The sequence below is a fragment of the Sceloporus occidentalis genome, unplaced genomic scaffold (assembly GCF_023333645.1).
Source record: "Sceloporus occidentalis isolate IW3139 unplaced genomic scaffold, rSceOcc1.0.p SCAF_22, whole genome shotgun sequence".
In the NCBI taxonomy this organism is placed as follows: Eukaryota; Metazoa; Chordata; class Lepidosauria; order Squamata; family Phrynosomatidae; genus Sceloporus; species Sceloporus occidentalis.
The window spans coordinates 6092878-6108823 of record NW_028317002.1 but is presented as its reverse complement, the minus strand read 5'-3'; the positions used below and the strand labels follow the sequence as shown (position 1 = coordinate 6108823).

The window sequence follows — 15946 nt, the reverse complement described above, 5'->3', positions numbered from 1 at the left end:
CAAATGTATCAATTATAAGTGTTTTGGCAGCAGGCTACTTGTCTCTGATTAAACTGCTAAATGGCTGGCGTGAACCCAGTACTGTTAGTGTTATCTATCAATGAAACCACATGAATAGGAGGAGACAAAATGAAACTATTGACAGATCGAAGACAACCAAATGTTTTTAACTTCAACGCCAGCTTACATTTTATAACAAAAAAACTGCTACACCTACAGAACCCAAACATTAGCTTTAAGTATATAATAATTATTCGACATGAGTGCCGGACAACTCTTCGTGTTCATCTTCGTGGGAAAAAAAATCTTCATATTCACCCGTTCCTGTGTTCATTGTTTTTTGTGTTAATACGGGGTTAACACGGTACGCAGCAGCTTTGGCGCCAGGATTTAAAAGGTCCATACAAGCAACTCTATTGGTCGCCGGCACGGCCTCCTCTGCCATCAACCAATGAAGTCCATCAGGAGTTAAAGGTCTGTGCGAGTGAATCTACTGGTCGCCGGCAGGGAGCTCCTCTGCCATCAACCAATGAAGGACCTCCCTGCGGGCAACCAATAGAGTCGCTCGTACAGACCTTTAACTCCTGATGGACTTCATTGGTTGATGGCAGAGGAGGCCGTGCCGGCGACCAATAGAGTTGCTTGTATGGACCTTTTAAATCCTGGCGCCAAAGCTGCTGCGTACCGTGTTAACCTGATGGCGGAATTTGGCCTGGGGAGACCATTGGTCTCCCTGCTCCAGAAGTTAAAGGTCCATACAAGTGACCAATAGAGTCGCTCATATGGACCTTTAACTCCTGATAGCTAAACTCCACCTGGGTCTCCCTGCTCCAGAAGTTAAAGGTCTGTACGAGCGACCAATAGAGACGCTTGTACAGACCTTTAACTCCTGATGGCAAAACTCCACCTGGGGAGACCATTGGTCTCCCTGCTCCAGAAGTTAAAGGTCCATACGAGCGACCAATAGAGTCGCTCGTACAGACCTTTAACTCCTGATGGCGGAACTTGGCCTGGGGACACCATTGGTCTTCCCGCTCCAAGAGTTAAAGGTCTGCACAAGCAACTCTATTGGTCGCCTGCAGGGAGCCCCTTAATTGGTTGATGCCAGAGGAGCTCCCTGCCGGTGACCAATAGAGTAGCCCGCACCTACCTTTAACGCCTGACGTGGAAACCTGGCCTGGGGAGGGAACAGGAGTTAAAGGTCCATAAGAGCAACTCTATTGGTCGCCGGCAGGGGCCTCATCTAGCATCAACCAATTGGTTTATGCCAGAGGAGGCCCCTGTAGGTAACCAATAGAGTCACTCGCACGGACCTTTAAGTCCTCGTGCAAACCTACAGATTTCCGCTCACGTTAACCCCTGCGATGCTGCGTAGATAAGGTAGGCTAGATGGGGAAGGGACCAGGAAGATTAGTTGGCGATATTAACGAAGATGAACACGAAGATTCTTCGTGTTGTGTGTCTTCATCTTCGTGTACACACCCTTCATGTTTGCCCAAAGTCTAGTAACTATGCATTTATTCTGTTGGGAAATATAAGACATTATAGTTGTAGCAAAACTAACTCTACGATGATCTTGACGCATTTTACACCTTATTAAGACATTATGTAATTTAGTTTGGCATTAAAAGGGGTTAAAATTATCATATTATAACTCTAAACCCTCTGAGAATGTGTTGAGTGAATGTTTCAACAGGATTCAGTTTCTTCAGAAGTCTAGAATCTGTAACTGTATGTTTAAGTTTAGATTGAATCACTAACCATGCATTTACCACTATAAAAAACAAAAAACAAAAAACAAAATACTGTCTGCGCTTCTCACCCTAATAAAGTTGGCAACAAATATATAAACATAATATAAATGAGAGGTTTTGGTTATATGAATTGGCCAAAGCATAATTAAGCTCACCCGCCACGTCAAGGCACACTCTCAATAGGGTGAGATCCTACTCTCACCTCCTACATAGTGGGCACACAAAGCAGTGTATACTGCTACCAAAACCTTATTAATGTGTTGGGGGAGGTACAATTAAACCTCCTCCCATTTAACCCCTGGACAGCAAGCTGCAACCAGACTGATGAGGAGCCAGACAGTATTTTGTTTTTTGTATACATTGTACAGCCAACACACTGTATTTGCAGCATGCTCACACTGTTTGGTAGGCCTCATATTATACATTTGTATTATTTGAGCCTGAGACTAGCTTAGCGCACCGACATTTTTTCTTTTCCCTGTTTGCACATATTTGAGGTTGTTGGCTCCTCATCAGTCTGGTTGCAGCTTGCTGTCCAGGGGTTAAATGGGAGGAGGTTTAATTGTACCTCCCCCAACACATTAATAAGGTTTTGGTAGCAGTATACACTGCTTTGTGTGCCCACTATGTAGGAGGTGAGAGTAGGATCTCACCCTATTGAGAGTGTGCCTTGACGTGGCGGGTGAGCTTAATTATGCTTTGGCCAATTCATATAACCAAAACCTCTCATTTATATTATGTTTATATATTTGTTGCCAACTTTATTAGGGTGAGAAGCGCAGACAGTATTTTGTTTTTTGTATACATTGTACAGCCAACACACTGTATTTGCAGCATGCTCACACTGTTTGGTAGGCCTCATATTATACATTTGTATTATTTGAGCCTGAGACTAGCTTAGCGCACCGACATTTTTTCTTTTCCCTATTTACCACTATAATTAAGGTTTAGATGGGTCATTAAATTAAGCCCCAGTGATTCACCTGGATATTACTTTTTTAAAAATTATTTTAATACATACTGGAATCTTGAGGAGAACATTTTATGCTCATTAGCATGGGTAGCCCTTATTTTTATATTATATGAGCCAATCAGGTCCCATTGCCAGATTATCTCAGTTTGTGGAACATGTACACCTTAGGGATTTTTTTTTCAAAGTGCCAAGAGTATTGTTTAAGGACAGCTGCCATAAGGTGTATGTGAGCAAAATCTATTTATGGTGGTGCTTAATTAGTAAAAGTAATGTATATTTGGCCCTTTATTAATCCATCACTATGTATGTAGACCTTACTTAACACACATATACATTTATGTAATCATAACTATAGTTATTCGGTTGATCGTATGTTTGAGAAATTAGATTGCATTTTTTTTTAATCGGCAAGAATGACACTTAAAAACACATGTAAAAAAATTAAAATCCCTTGGCCTTACTGTTTCAGTTATGTGTCTATAACACGACAACTAGAAAACAGAACACCTCTCCCATAATGTAAAATGTCCGGTCTGTGAATATGTATTGCTAGGTAGAGCTAGATGGCACAAGGGCTTTGTTCTACATATTTGTCCTGACTTTTGTTTATGCAGGTCTGGGTGAACGAGGGAACAGTGGGTATCATTTCAATTTCTGATGTCAACATCAAATTACTTATTTAATTTCATGCCTGGCGAAGCATCATATAGCTACATGCAGAATCATTTCACTTCATTTGTTATGCTGTGTTTTCTCGGCGATTGGCTTGCCTTCCAACTGACAGCTTTAATTACGACAAGAATTTGATTGCACTGCTGAGGAATTAACATAAAGCAACAAAGCATTTAAGAACCTAGATTTACAAAACAGAAATAAGCATCAGCAAATCCATCCGCCGTCCTAAGTAGAGGCAATGTGTCACTTCTACTCTATTGTTGGGAACCCAAAAACAAAATTGTATACGAACAAAAAGATCTGTTGGCCAAGTAAATAGCTGTTGTTTATAATGTAACTAATAGAACTAATCGTAATTAATCCTACAAGACCATTTCATTTGTAATTTTGATGGTTTATCATGTATGAAATTTACTGGGAGTCTTCAGTAGAAGGTGATTTATTGAATCAACATAAAAATATATATAGTAGACGTTTGCATATGGACCAAAAAAAGCAATTGTGTTATGGATCAAAAAAAACATTTGGAAAGATTTTTGGCTTGGAAACTAAATTAATTGACGCACTCATTCACTCTCTCACACCTTCTCTGACAACGACTTTGGTGACTCCACTTCTCTGTCCACTCATCTGCAGCTCCTTTGTTTTTCTCCTTCATGTTCTTCTCCTTCTTCTGTTGGCTCACCTGTGCTCCCGGATCTCACCTGCATTATCCTGGCCTCTTCCATGCACTTCTGTGACAGGGCAGACCCTCGGCACACACCCTCTCCACCAATTAGAGGCATAAGTAAATGGTGGTCTATGGGATGTGCGCATAGGCTCCGTCCGCGGAAGTACTTCAAGAGACCCAAACAATTCAGACAGATCCACGTAGAAAGGAATAGTTTCTGAATTTCTCTGCATATGGGGGCAACCTCCCCTCCAATTCGGGAACAGACTGTGAGCAGAGGCTCAGAAGAGGCCAGGAAAATGCAGCGGAGAGCCAAGAGCAGTTGAGAGCTGGGAAAACAAAATGCCGAGAAGACCACAAAGTTGAGACATTGAAGTGGCTGTCGGAGAAGGTAAGGAGACAATGAGAGAGAATGCGAGAGAGAGTGAGAAAAAATTTACTTCAAACTAAAATGTGGAGCTTTCACCTTTATTCTGTTGAGGATCCTTCCTTGTTGTCGAAAGTTTGTTTGAATGATGAAATTTAATGAAATTTAGCAAAAGTGCATTTATAGACAATATGTGTGAATCAGCTCGCATGCAGGAAGGCATATCTACAACTAGTAACATGCCTGTCTGTGTAGTTTGGAACTCAGGGTATGACAAAAGGCATCCAAATACTAAAATAGAATGTTTCATTTTATGGATGATGTCCAATACCAATGTCTGCATGAAGGTACAGTTTAATATTTGTTAAACCTGAGAATTACATTGTTGTAGTACTTTATTAGTGATCATGCTTACTTGTTTTTACCTAGACTAGGTAGGGAGAAATAATCAGTTTCTACAACTTTCAATGTGAATATATATATATATGATCCTAAGGTACCCCTTGATCAACCAAATAATTTTCGCAGATTATGACTAGTCTATCCATAGTCTCGTGAAAATCTTTTTCATAGAGCTGGTACTCTACAGCCATAATGGGAGCCATTAAATCATAGCTTACAGTATGTAACTTTTTAGACACGTCAATTCATAGACACAATATTTTATAGTAGATATTTACCCATACTTTTTTGTAGTGTTTATACATAAAACATGTTTCTATAATATACTGTATATATACATTATCATGAAGCTGTATAACTATGCTTCATACAACCCATCCCATGTATGTTCCTTAAAATAAGTTTCACAATTTAAGATGCTGAGTCAAATACTTACATCACTTAGTCTCTCATGAGAAGTACCTCGCTGGGAAGGTTTGGATTCTCCAGTGCGGGTTTCACTCTCACTGTTTCTGCAGTTGTTCTGTCCTGGTTTGAGCTAGAAATAGATAAAAGAAACATGTATAACCTGATCTTTGGCCATATAAGATAGCACCTTGCATTGCTGGAGTAAACGTTCTCAGAATCTCACTAGAACACAGGAATGTAACCTGTATATTCCCTGCTGTTTGTGAATTAAAGTTCTCTCAACATTCTGTTCCTACTACTAGCTAGATTAAACAGATGCTTTCAAGGGTACTAGATGAAAAGAGTTAGGGTATGTTTTTTTCAATAAGACAGGAGCCTAGGTTTCTATTGAGTTCACCAAATAGACCTTCCACAGCAGGTATAAATATAGTAAATTGTAGACGTGCACATTCATATTTGTACAAACTTTATTTTTAACAAAATTTGCTAAATTTGTGTGCTCGTACAAATCTCTGATTACGAGGAGGGTCCCCAATTAAACAAATTAAAACAAAAGGCAAATTGTGTTAAGATCTGTTAATTTGTTTGTCCTGTTTTGGTGCTCTTTCAGCAGGGAAAGGGGCTGTATATAGGAGGGTACATAGTGAATAACTGATAGAAGTGGCAACAAAAATCAGGGGAATGGTGATTGATGGGTCCGACAGCCTGAATAATAAAATGTAACATAATAAAATATTGGTGACAAATTAGGCAGGGCAATGGACTTTGCATGCACGCAGTGACTTTTATTTTTTTAAATACTGTTCCTGAATTGGGTTAAAGTTGCATATTTACACCCACAGCAAAACCTCTTAATTTTGGAGAGCGTAAATAATAAATCCGAAAATATTGTTAGGCAGGGAACTGTGCGCGCAGTGTGTTTTTGCAAAATCTCTTAACTTGTGACAATGCAAAATAAATTTGTGCTGTTTGATTAATAATAGTGTGCTTCATGTCCAAGCGGTCCGTAACCTGAGTATCCACTTTTGTACTGTTACAGAGTATTTGTTCCCAATTCTACTGGCTTCTACAAACAATTTGGAAGTGATTCCAGTTTTCGTTGGTTCAGTAGAGGTGGTGGCTGGCATGTACAGAAAAGTTGGCAGACCCCTCGTTTACTTCTTTTCCTTTTACACATTATAACCAGGTATTTCGCTCACAATTCACAACAAGAGATTAAGGCAAAATATAATTCATAAATGTTATATGTACTCAAATAGTTAGGAATGGTGCATTATGGTGTGAATGGAGCAGTACAAAATGATTAGAATGCAATAACCTATTTTTATTGTGTGTTTATTCAATTTCCAAGGCAGCAGCTGCTATTGCAGTGAGCATTCCACCGAGTTCTTAATGGGAGCTGAAGTGTGTGGAAGCTCAATAGTGATTAATTGGCTGCCACACACCATCTTCTAATTATGGCTAATTCCACAATAGACTTTAAGTCACTGTGTGACTAGTGTCTTACTTGGCCTATACAGCAGAGAAAAGGGAAAGAGTCTGTTATTCCTTCAATGACAAAGCACAAGGGCACATTGTAATACAATTATGTCATTTACATTATTAAATGAACCCTGCCATGTATGTGAATTTTTTTTTCTGTTCTCTTTTTCTTTAACATGTTTCTGCAATATTTCTAAACCAGCAGTTCAAAGTCACATTTCTTCTATGTCACACATCTAATGAAAATCTTGATTAGTGATGTGCAATTGGTCCCTAACCAATCAGTCAAAGTAGGTCCCAGACTGAAGAAAAATCAGTATTTTTAATATCAGCATCAATTGGAGGACTTCCTCCTGCTTGACAAGTACAAATGAAGCCACTGAACACACATACAACAAATTAGTGGGCCAAGAGTGCAAATCATTCTAGTTATGTCACAGCTCTTCAGTTGGATCTAGCTGCAGCTATGCAAAGCCTGGGTGGACATGATGAGAATTGAAGCCAACAGCAGCAGGGATGTCAGAGATCGCTCATGTGTCTCAACACTCCCGGGTCCCTATCACTATAGGATAATGTGTTTGGATAATGCTTACGCCATTGTATACTATAGCAGGTGAAGTTATCTGTAGTGATGACTACCTAATTGTAAAATCGTATAATTTTTAGATTTATAAAGTCACTCGTACGGACATTTAACTAATTGAACAGGGAGGGAGACCAGTGGCATCGGCAGGGTAAGTTGCAGCATTGGGGTTTTAAAACCCCAATGCTTCAACTTACCCGGCACATCCCACTGGTCTCCCTCCTTGTTCAATTAATTAAATGTCCGTACGAGCGAACAATAAAGTCGCTCGTACGGACATTTAACTAATTGAACAGGGAGGGAGATCAGTGGCATCGGCAGGGTAAGTTGCAGCATTGGGGTTTTAAAACCTCAATGCTGCAACTTACCCGGCAGATCCCACTGGTCTCCCTCCCTGTTCAATTAGTTAGGGGTTACGTTTATTTTTTAAAGGGTTAAGGGGCCTTGCAAGTGAGCCTATTGGTCGCTTGCACGGCCCTTTAACCTATGGATTTCCGCTCCCGTTAACCCCTTTGATGCTGTGTTAGATAATGCAGCATCGAAAGGGTTAACGGGAGCGGAAATCCATAGGTTCGCTGGCAGGGGTTACAAAGACCGTGCGAGTGAGCCTATTGGTCACCTGCAGGGTCTTCCTCTGGCATCAACCAATTGGTTGATGCCAGAGGAGGTCCCTGTAGGCGACCAATAAGCTAATTCGCACTGCCCTGTAACCCGTGACGGTGAACCTGCGGATTTCCACTTCCGGGAACTGCTGCGAAGCCGCGAAGACAAGGTAAGTTAGAAGGTGGGGAGAATGGTAGACGAAGACGAAGACAATCACGAAGATCTTCGTGGTGTGTGTCTTCGTCTTCGCCTACGTTTTACCGCCGCCGTCTTCTCTTCGGCGTGTGTTCGGAACGAACACGAAAACGCACTCTTCGTGTTCGTTTCCATGTTCGCCCGAAGACGAATGCACAAGTCTACTTTTTACCTAATGTATTGGTTTGTCTTAGTCTGTAAATTCTAGTTTTGTCATACCCTTTGAATGTATGTATTGCTGCAGAAATTGCTGGCACTATATAAATTATCTTTTATCTTGTATCTTTTAGTGTCATATGGAAATTGGTATTAGCATTCTATTTGTGAATATTTGTTTATATCTGAATAAGCATTTTACAGGCACAAGAATAATGGTTTGTATATAAAGCTTTAGGCTGGCAATTAATCCTACATTTATCTGGGAATATTATGTAAAGTTAGTTATCTGTCAAAGCAAATGTTTCATTAACAAACAACAAACTTCCCACAAGGTGTGTGTCATATACGCTACAATACATGTTTAAATAACCCATTAGGGACGTTTCATACACAATGACAAAAGCTGTGTTATAAACCAAACATGTTTGAAAAGAGGCAAATTCAGTATAACTTCCATTGCCTACATACGCTGGCTAAGGCTGACAGTAGACTTAGACCATTATCAGTAGCAGGTCATATTGTTGTCCATCTCAGCAGTGGGGTTATCACAACAGCTCATTTACAGAGAAAGTGAATAGACCAGGGTGAGCAAAACTCACACAGACAGGCCATTTAATGTTGGTTCAATGAGAAACTACAAAAGAGGTCAGGGATGTTAAATTAACATGTTTCAGCTTAACAACCAGGTCTGGATTAAGTAAATGTTCTATGAAAAGGTTAAGAAAAACATAGCACTTAACGTACAGAAATAATTGAGTACCTTGACCCAGAATAGAAAGGAGGACCACAGCAAAATGGATTTGTTAAGATTTTTATAATAAACTGCACAACATTTTTATGATCAATTAGGGAAAATTAGGTATGTACAGTGTAGCTTTACTGAAACATCTCAAGAAGAGAGGTCTTTGCAAGATTTAAAAAGGTAGTCAACCTCATTCGGACTTTGCCAGATCTGCATGCAAGTTCACCAATTTATATCTTGTATTATTATGCATGTGTTTCCTGTATATGTACCAAATATTTATTTTGAGGACATTGTTTCTTTTTTGGCAAAATGTTGTTTATCTTGAGAAAGTACATGCCTTGGTCCCCTCCAGCTGCTCAATGGGCCAGTTATAGGGGAGATCTTTGGTCTTCCTAACTGGCTTATTTACACTATGTTGACTCAGCACAGCCTCCATAGACTGCATTAGACGTTGTATCCTGGTGCTCTGAGTCTAAATGGCACAACATGCCTTTTGATATAGGGAAGATGCTGACTGCTGAAGGTAAGTACACCTCTTGTTAAATTAGGCTTGCCTAGGGGGCATTTGTCCCCTTTCCCAGTCTTTCCTTAGATATGGTCATTCAGTTCCAATTAAGGCACCGAATGACCATATCTAAGTTGGTCATTCAGTGTCTTGTTGGTCAAGGAAGGTTAGCCTTAAAACAAACAGTAACATGTGGAAATATTAAGTCAATAGCACACTGTCTAGGCCTAGGACGTTGTGAGTTTGTAGTTGAGTTAAGAATGGCAAGTCAGAGGCTCTACTCATATTAATTTACTATAACTTGAATATCAACTTAATAGCAACTTCATTTTAATTAAATGCAAATGTTGAACCATCATAGTTGGGAAGATCTGGCCTACAGTCTCCTTAATATCCCTTCATTACAGCCCAAGTAAGAGCAATCCAGAGATGAAAGCACAATTGCAAGTAAATTGACTAAACTCATTCCATACGAAGAACTGTAGCCCCATGCTGTTTTTCCCCCCATGTAGGCGTATCCATAAAATGCCATATGTATCATAAATCAACCAAATATCGCACAATTTTTCTTAACACAAGGGCTGTTGTCAACTATTCATCAGCGAATAACCATTTGTAAAATGACAACAAGGTATGGATATTAGCCAAGCAAACATTATTCTAAGCACATACATATTTCAAATTAATTTTGCCTTTCATTTATTTTCTAGGAAAAGAATCTCAGCAGATCAAACTTGTGCAGGCGAAGAAAAAAAAAAAACAAATTAATAACTATTTAAGTATTCTGTTTCATCATGATAACAAACAGATGGTTTTAATATTCTGGAGGCTAATTTCTGAACAATTAAAAACACAGCAAGATATTAACATCTAATGAAACATTTTAACTACCAGTATATGCATCTGCCATTAATTTCAACACAGTAAGGTCTTGGTTCCCCTCAATCTGTTCTTTATTAAGGAAATTTTTTCCACTCTGAATTTAGTGAAGTAGAGAATTAACAACTGTTTTCAATCAGCAGTCAGCATGATATTTTGCTAGCAAAGGCTAAAACCATTCGCACAACGCCACACAAATCTGTATTACTGCTTTGATGTACAGTATGCATAGCTTGGAGGTGCCTAGGGACCACGTTTCTAATTTAGAGCCTTTCTTCAAACATTGATTGGCTTTTAATTTTATGAATGCCTGTTTTAAAAAACAAATTAAAATCAGACTTTATTTGGTAATTACCTAAGGTTAGCTGAATGTAAAGGGGGGATTGTTAGAGGGGTACTGCAGCTTTAAAATAACCCCCATCTCGTATCAATACTTAAAATGCAGCTTTGACTGCTTTTGTGGATGAAAGAGTGATTCAGTACATAGGAGAGTGGTCACGTTAACGACAGCATGTGGCATCTGACCACATTTTTCGCTAGTAATGGGAACATTAGTTACTGTATAAGTGCTTTCAAACATTCTTAGTGTAGAACTATCCACAGTCTGATCAATGCAGCACCTATCATCTAAGCGTATCAAGGCAAGTAGGAATTTGAAAAGAGAAACAGAACACACATTTTATTAAGTACATCATAAATGGACAAAAATAGACCTTTGTTATATAGTAAATGCAAATATAAATGTTTGGCTGACGTAAAGTGATTTAAATATCCGTGCATCTACTTAAAGCTGCAAGAGAGATATACGTAATACATATATTGTAACTAGCCACAATGAGAAGAACGAAATGTGTTATTTAAATGGTTTATATTTATATGGTATACAACAACTGAAGAGAGAAAAGCAAATTAAAGATGGATTCAGCCAATCCCCTGTCACTCAAGAATAACAAGTGCTGAGGATTCTAGAATAACAAAACTATAGGGATTCCATTTTTAAAACATCTAAGTATTTCACTGTATCTGAAACCTATAGCAGATGTGTGTGTCCTCTGGGCTAAAAACAACAGCGACACCTGCTACATCAGGTACGTCTCACAAATGTTTGTCAAATTTTTAAATGAACCACATGATAAAAGGTGCCTCAAGAAGTTACAGAAGCTACATCACAAAGAATACAGTTGACAATGAGGTCAAGTCGATCAGAGTTTCCATGGCTGTACAAACCATTTTTTTCAGGGTTACCCTCATGAAGTGGATTCCAACTTTTAAAGAGTAAAAAAGCGACGTTTGATTTTTATGAAATCAGAAATAGTTTTTACAAATGCCAAGCTGGCATAACAAGAGTATTTTGTTGTACAGTGCAAAATGGAGGATCTTTATCACTTTCTTGCTCACCATAAGCATACAGAATCTGTGGCTAGATGCAATTCTTAGATTTAGCTACATGTGTCAGAGTTGTGCCTATCCTGCATTGATAATATAATAGGATTGAAGGTCCATTTGTGATGATGAATAAGATCATCACAACCAGGAACCATATGATTATGGGGCAGGATCAAGCCAGCTGACCAATAAACGTAAGAGTTTGCAATGTATAGCCATGAAGGTGTGCCTCCCCCTAAGGACACTACCCATAGTTATATATATATATATATATATATATATATATATATATATATATATATATACATATATATATATATATATACAGTATTATATATATATATATATATATTCTACATACTGTACATACACACACACAATATTTCCCTGCCCAAAAGTGCAAGCAATTACTGCCTGATCCCATATCTGTTTACTGTGATCTTAGAATTGTATGTTCATGCAGCTGGAGTCAGCCTTCATTTCCCTTTATCTAACAGCAATTATGTGCAGCTTGCCCTAGAGGCAATGGTAAAATTGTCTATATCTCTTGATGAAGGACCATTGCTTTGAGACATACAAGTGGAATGCGCTGATTAAAACCAATTAGCAGATTAAGAGATATTAATCAACTGAATTTGGAGCAACAGAGGAAATTGGGCTAAGAATATCACCGATAACAAAGATGTTTTGATATTTAAAATCAAATTGCTTTGGAAGCATCGCTTCAACATAGGATGGGATGTGTACGAGTGCCAAGATCTACATTTCAATAATAATCTACAAAAAACACAGTCAATTAAATTTTTCAGTGTTAGAATATGATTATACACTTGAACATTTTTAATGGAAAGACATTTCAAACACGAAATAAAATAATTTCTATAGGTGCATGAATCTGAGCCTCCGTATTAATGACAATGTTTCATATAAATACTTAATGAATGCGTGCGCCTATAGAATATAGCTATTCTGTTAAGTGATAATTGACACCCTATAGAACTATAGTAAGCATATCAGTGCCAGTGCTATTCTGTTAAGTGATAATTGACACCCTATAGAACTATAGTAAGCATATCAGTGCAAGTTATTTTTTTTTACACTTATTACATAAGGCACACATAAGGTAAGCAATTGGCATTGAATGTAATGCAAAACTGAATAAACCAAAAAAAGTTTGATGAACTAAAAACACTGGTTTGCGGGGGCCCAGGGCAGGAGTTCTGCTGTTACTAGAGATGTATATAACACAGATGCCCCCTCCACAAAATATGACATCATATCATGGTGCCTCATCCTGTAAATGCATGCTGCGTTGGGTACTGCATATTATGGAGGCTGTGCCAGCTCAGCACAGTCTTTTATAGTGTAAAAGCAGAGGCCTCCCTTGTAACCAGCAGTGGCACACTGAGAAGGCTTAATACGCATACGTACGATCATGTAGGGTCGTGCACATGCACACTATGCATTCTCCAGGTGTATGTAAGGGCAGTGTATGCATATGTGTGTGTCTGTGGGTAGCTGTGTGTAAGGGCAGTGTATGTGTGTGTTTATGTGTAAAGGCAGTGTATGTGTGGGCAGTCATGTGTAAAGGTAGTGTATAAAAAATAGCGAGGGGGGCAAAATTTTGCATTCTTGCCTTTGGCACAAAAGGAGCTAGCTACAGCTCTGCCTTTAATGTCCAGATATCCATAGTGCTGTACTATACCACCTCAGCATTCATGGTAAATCAGTGATGTCACACACTTTGTTGAATAACACAACACCCTTAGAAGGAGGTCAAACAGCCAAGACTAAGGTCGTACATTTTCTGATATAATAATAATAAAAAAGCCAGTAACATCCTCCTGAAAGTTAAAATGACTTTCTTTGTGTGCATGTGTATTGCTCAATGCATGCTCAATCTGCAGGTAGCGCTTGTGAACCAGATGGACTGAAATGCTGCATGTTTAAATCACTAGCATACCTGGAACAATATGCCAATAAAGAAAATAAAGAGATTGGTGCTAGGAACCTCAATATAAGACCCAGAGTGTGTCTAAATTCTAAGAGTTTCCATAAAGTACAGGATAACCGAACAAGGTTTGTTAGAAATATGGGGGCTATTAAGGGAAGACTGCTGCGTTCTTCCTACGCCTCTTGTTGGGCCATTTTAGAAATTCCATAAAGCTGATTGCCGATCTCCCATAGCAAGTGATGACAACAGCTGCACGAAGCAGAAGTAATAAACCTCAGGCAATTTAATAGCTTTATTGTTTTGCTGTGATGTCTGAACGCAACCAGCCTTCTCTCCTAGGATTCTAATAGGAGCTGCAATGAGAGAAGATCTCATTTACCTAAAAGTGCTTATAAATTTTTAATTTGCTTTAACAAGTAAATTAACAAGTCCCTCATTCAGGCAAGTTTTATGGCCTCTGGCCACTCGGGGAGGACCATAAAAGTTTTATGGGTAATCCGGAGCTTCTGAGACTGCTCGTGATAAATTGTCTGTTTCCTGTTATTTTATCAAACCAGTCAGCTTCTAAAGATTTCTAGTCTCTGGTTCTTGGCACACTAGAATGACTGCTCTTTCTAATGTTACGTATTAAACTTTCCTTGTGACCTTTCAGAGAAGTTCTTTTTTGTTCTACTAATAACACATGACCTGTTGGGCAAATGGATGTCATGAATGCTTATTTGGAGAGTCTGCAAAACAAGTCCCATGCTCAATTCCTCCATTCGGTGGACTTACTAGATGCCTTAACACAACAAGACACCAAAATGATTATGAAAATCGAACCTCATCACGTCAGTGTCTACTGTATAGGACAACAAATAGATCACAAGATTGTGATCTTGTGTCTGTTACTAATGCTGGAATTTCAGAGTCAGCCATACAATTTCTACAACTGCACTCGCTGGCACAACAAAACTGTTGTGCCCCATTTTTAACCATGAAAGAAAAGGGTTTGCACATAATATTTAATGAACTTAGATATCCTTGAGTTGATTCTGGATATAAGAGCCCGATTCTGCTATTAGCATAAACGTAACCAATAATTGTATTGTACTATTAAACCTCCTCTGGTTGTTTAATATGCATACTCACTAAATAAAACTACATATCCTAATTCTCATGAAGCCAACATTTAAGGTATGATCAGAAAAGTGTTTGCTATGAACTGAAAATTCATTCACGCTGCTTAACAGGTTGTTTTTTTGTGTGTGTGTAAACCACAAAAATTGTGTATTTTACCTAGGAGTATCCCATTCCACAGACTGTAATGAAAACCCTCATATTGTTTCATCCTTTTACTTACCACCCATGGTACGTTTATTTAACACCTAATCAGTAATTTTTGCATGTTTTTTTACAGCAAGGATTTCATTCTATTTTACCGCTTCTCAGCTCTTATTAGTTGCCTACATTATCACATAATTTTCGCACTTTTAATGATTACATTTAATTATAATATTATGTGATCAGCCAGACTCATAAAAGTCAAGGTCAGTGATGGACCAAGTGAAAGATATGGTCATGATTGGCAATATTATTAAACAGGACTTTATTCAAAAGCACAAGACTGATTATGTACTTAAGTACGTGCAATGAGTGTACAATCTTTAGCCCTTTCAAACAGACATGTTACCCATGAACCTGATTCCACACTATTCTTTTTAATACATTCACACAGGAAATCTCAAGTGTTCTACTCTTGTATTTACCGTATTGGCTCGAATATAGGCCGCACTTTTCCCCCCCACTTTAAGTCTTTAAAGTGGGGGTGCGGCCTATATTCGGGGTCTAGTGCCCGACGCCCGGGACATGCAGTCCCGGGAGCCGGGCAGGCAGCGGGGTTAGGATACAGATCCCCCGCAGCGGTGCAGGGGACCTGTATCCTACTCTCCGATACGCTCAGACAGCCTCCCCTGCCAGCACTTTCCACGGGGGGGGTGCCGGCACGGGAGGTTGTCTAAGCGCATCGTGGCAGCCGGTGTCTGTCCGCATGATGTGTTTCACCTCTGCCCCCAAGACTTACCAGAGCAGACTCCCGGGTGTCTTGCGGGGCCGGCGGGGGACATCTACGCAATAAGCGTATACAACTTCCGGTGCCGGCACATCCACTGAGGGGGGGGGGGGAGGACAGTGGCAGCATATCTCGGGGGGGGGAGGAGGACAGTGG

The 15946-nt window shown here is 39.2% G+C and overlaps 1 protein-coding gene across 3 annotated transcripts in view; it reads right to left on the bottom strand.

Annotated features, from left to right (window-relative positions):
• The window catches only part of LOC149300928 (autism susceptibility gene 2 protein-like), a 668047-nt gene that overhangs the window by 391815 nt on the left and 260286 nt on the right, over positions 1–15946 (bottom strand). For all 3 annotated transcript variants that reach the window (XM_089484559.1, XM_089484557.1, XM_089484558.1), the window contains one exon: positions 5278–5379. In XM_089484559.1, the coding sequence (XP_089340685.1) occupies positions 5278–5379 (102 nt within the window). The remainder of the gene's footprint in view (positions 1–5277; positions 5380–15946) is intronic.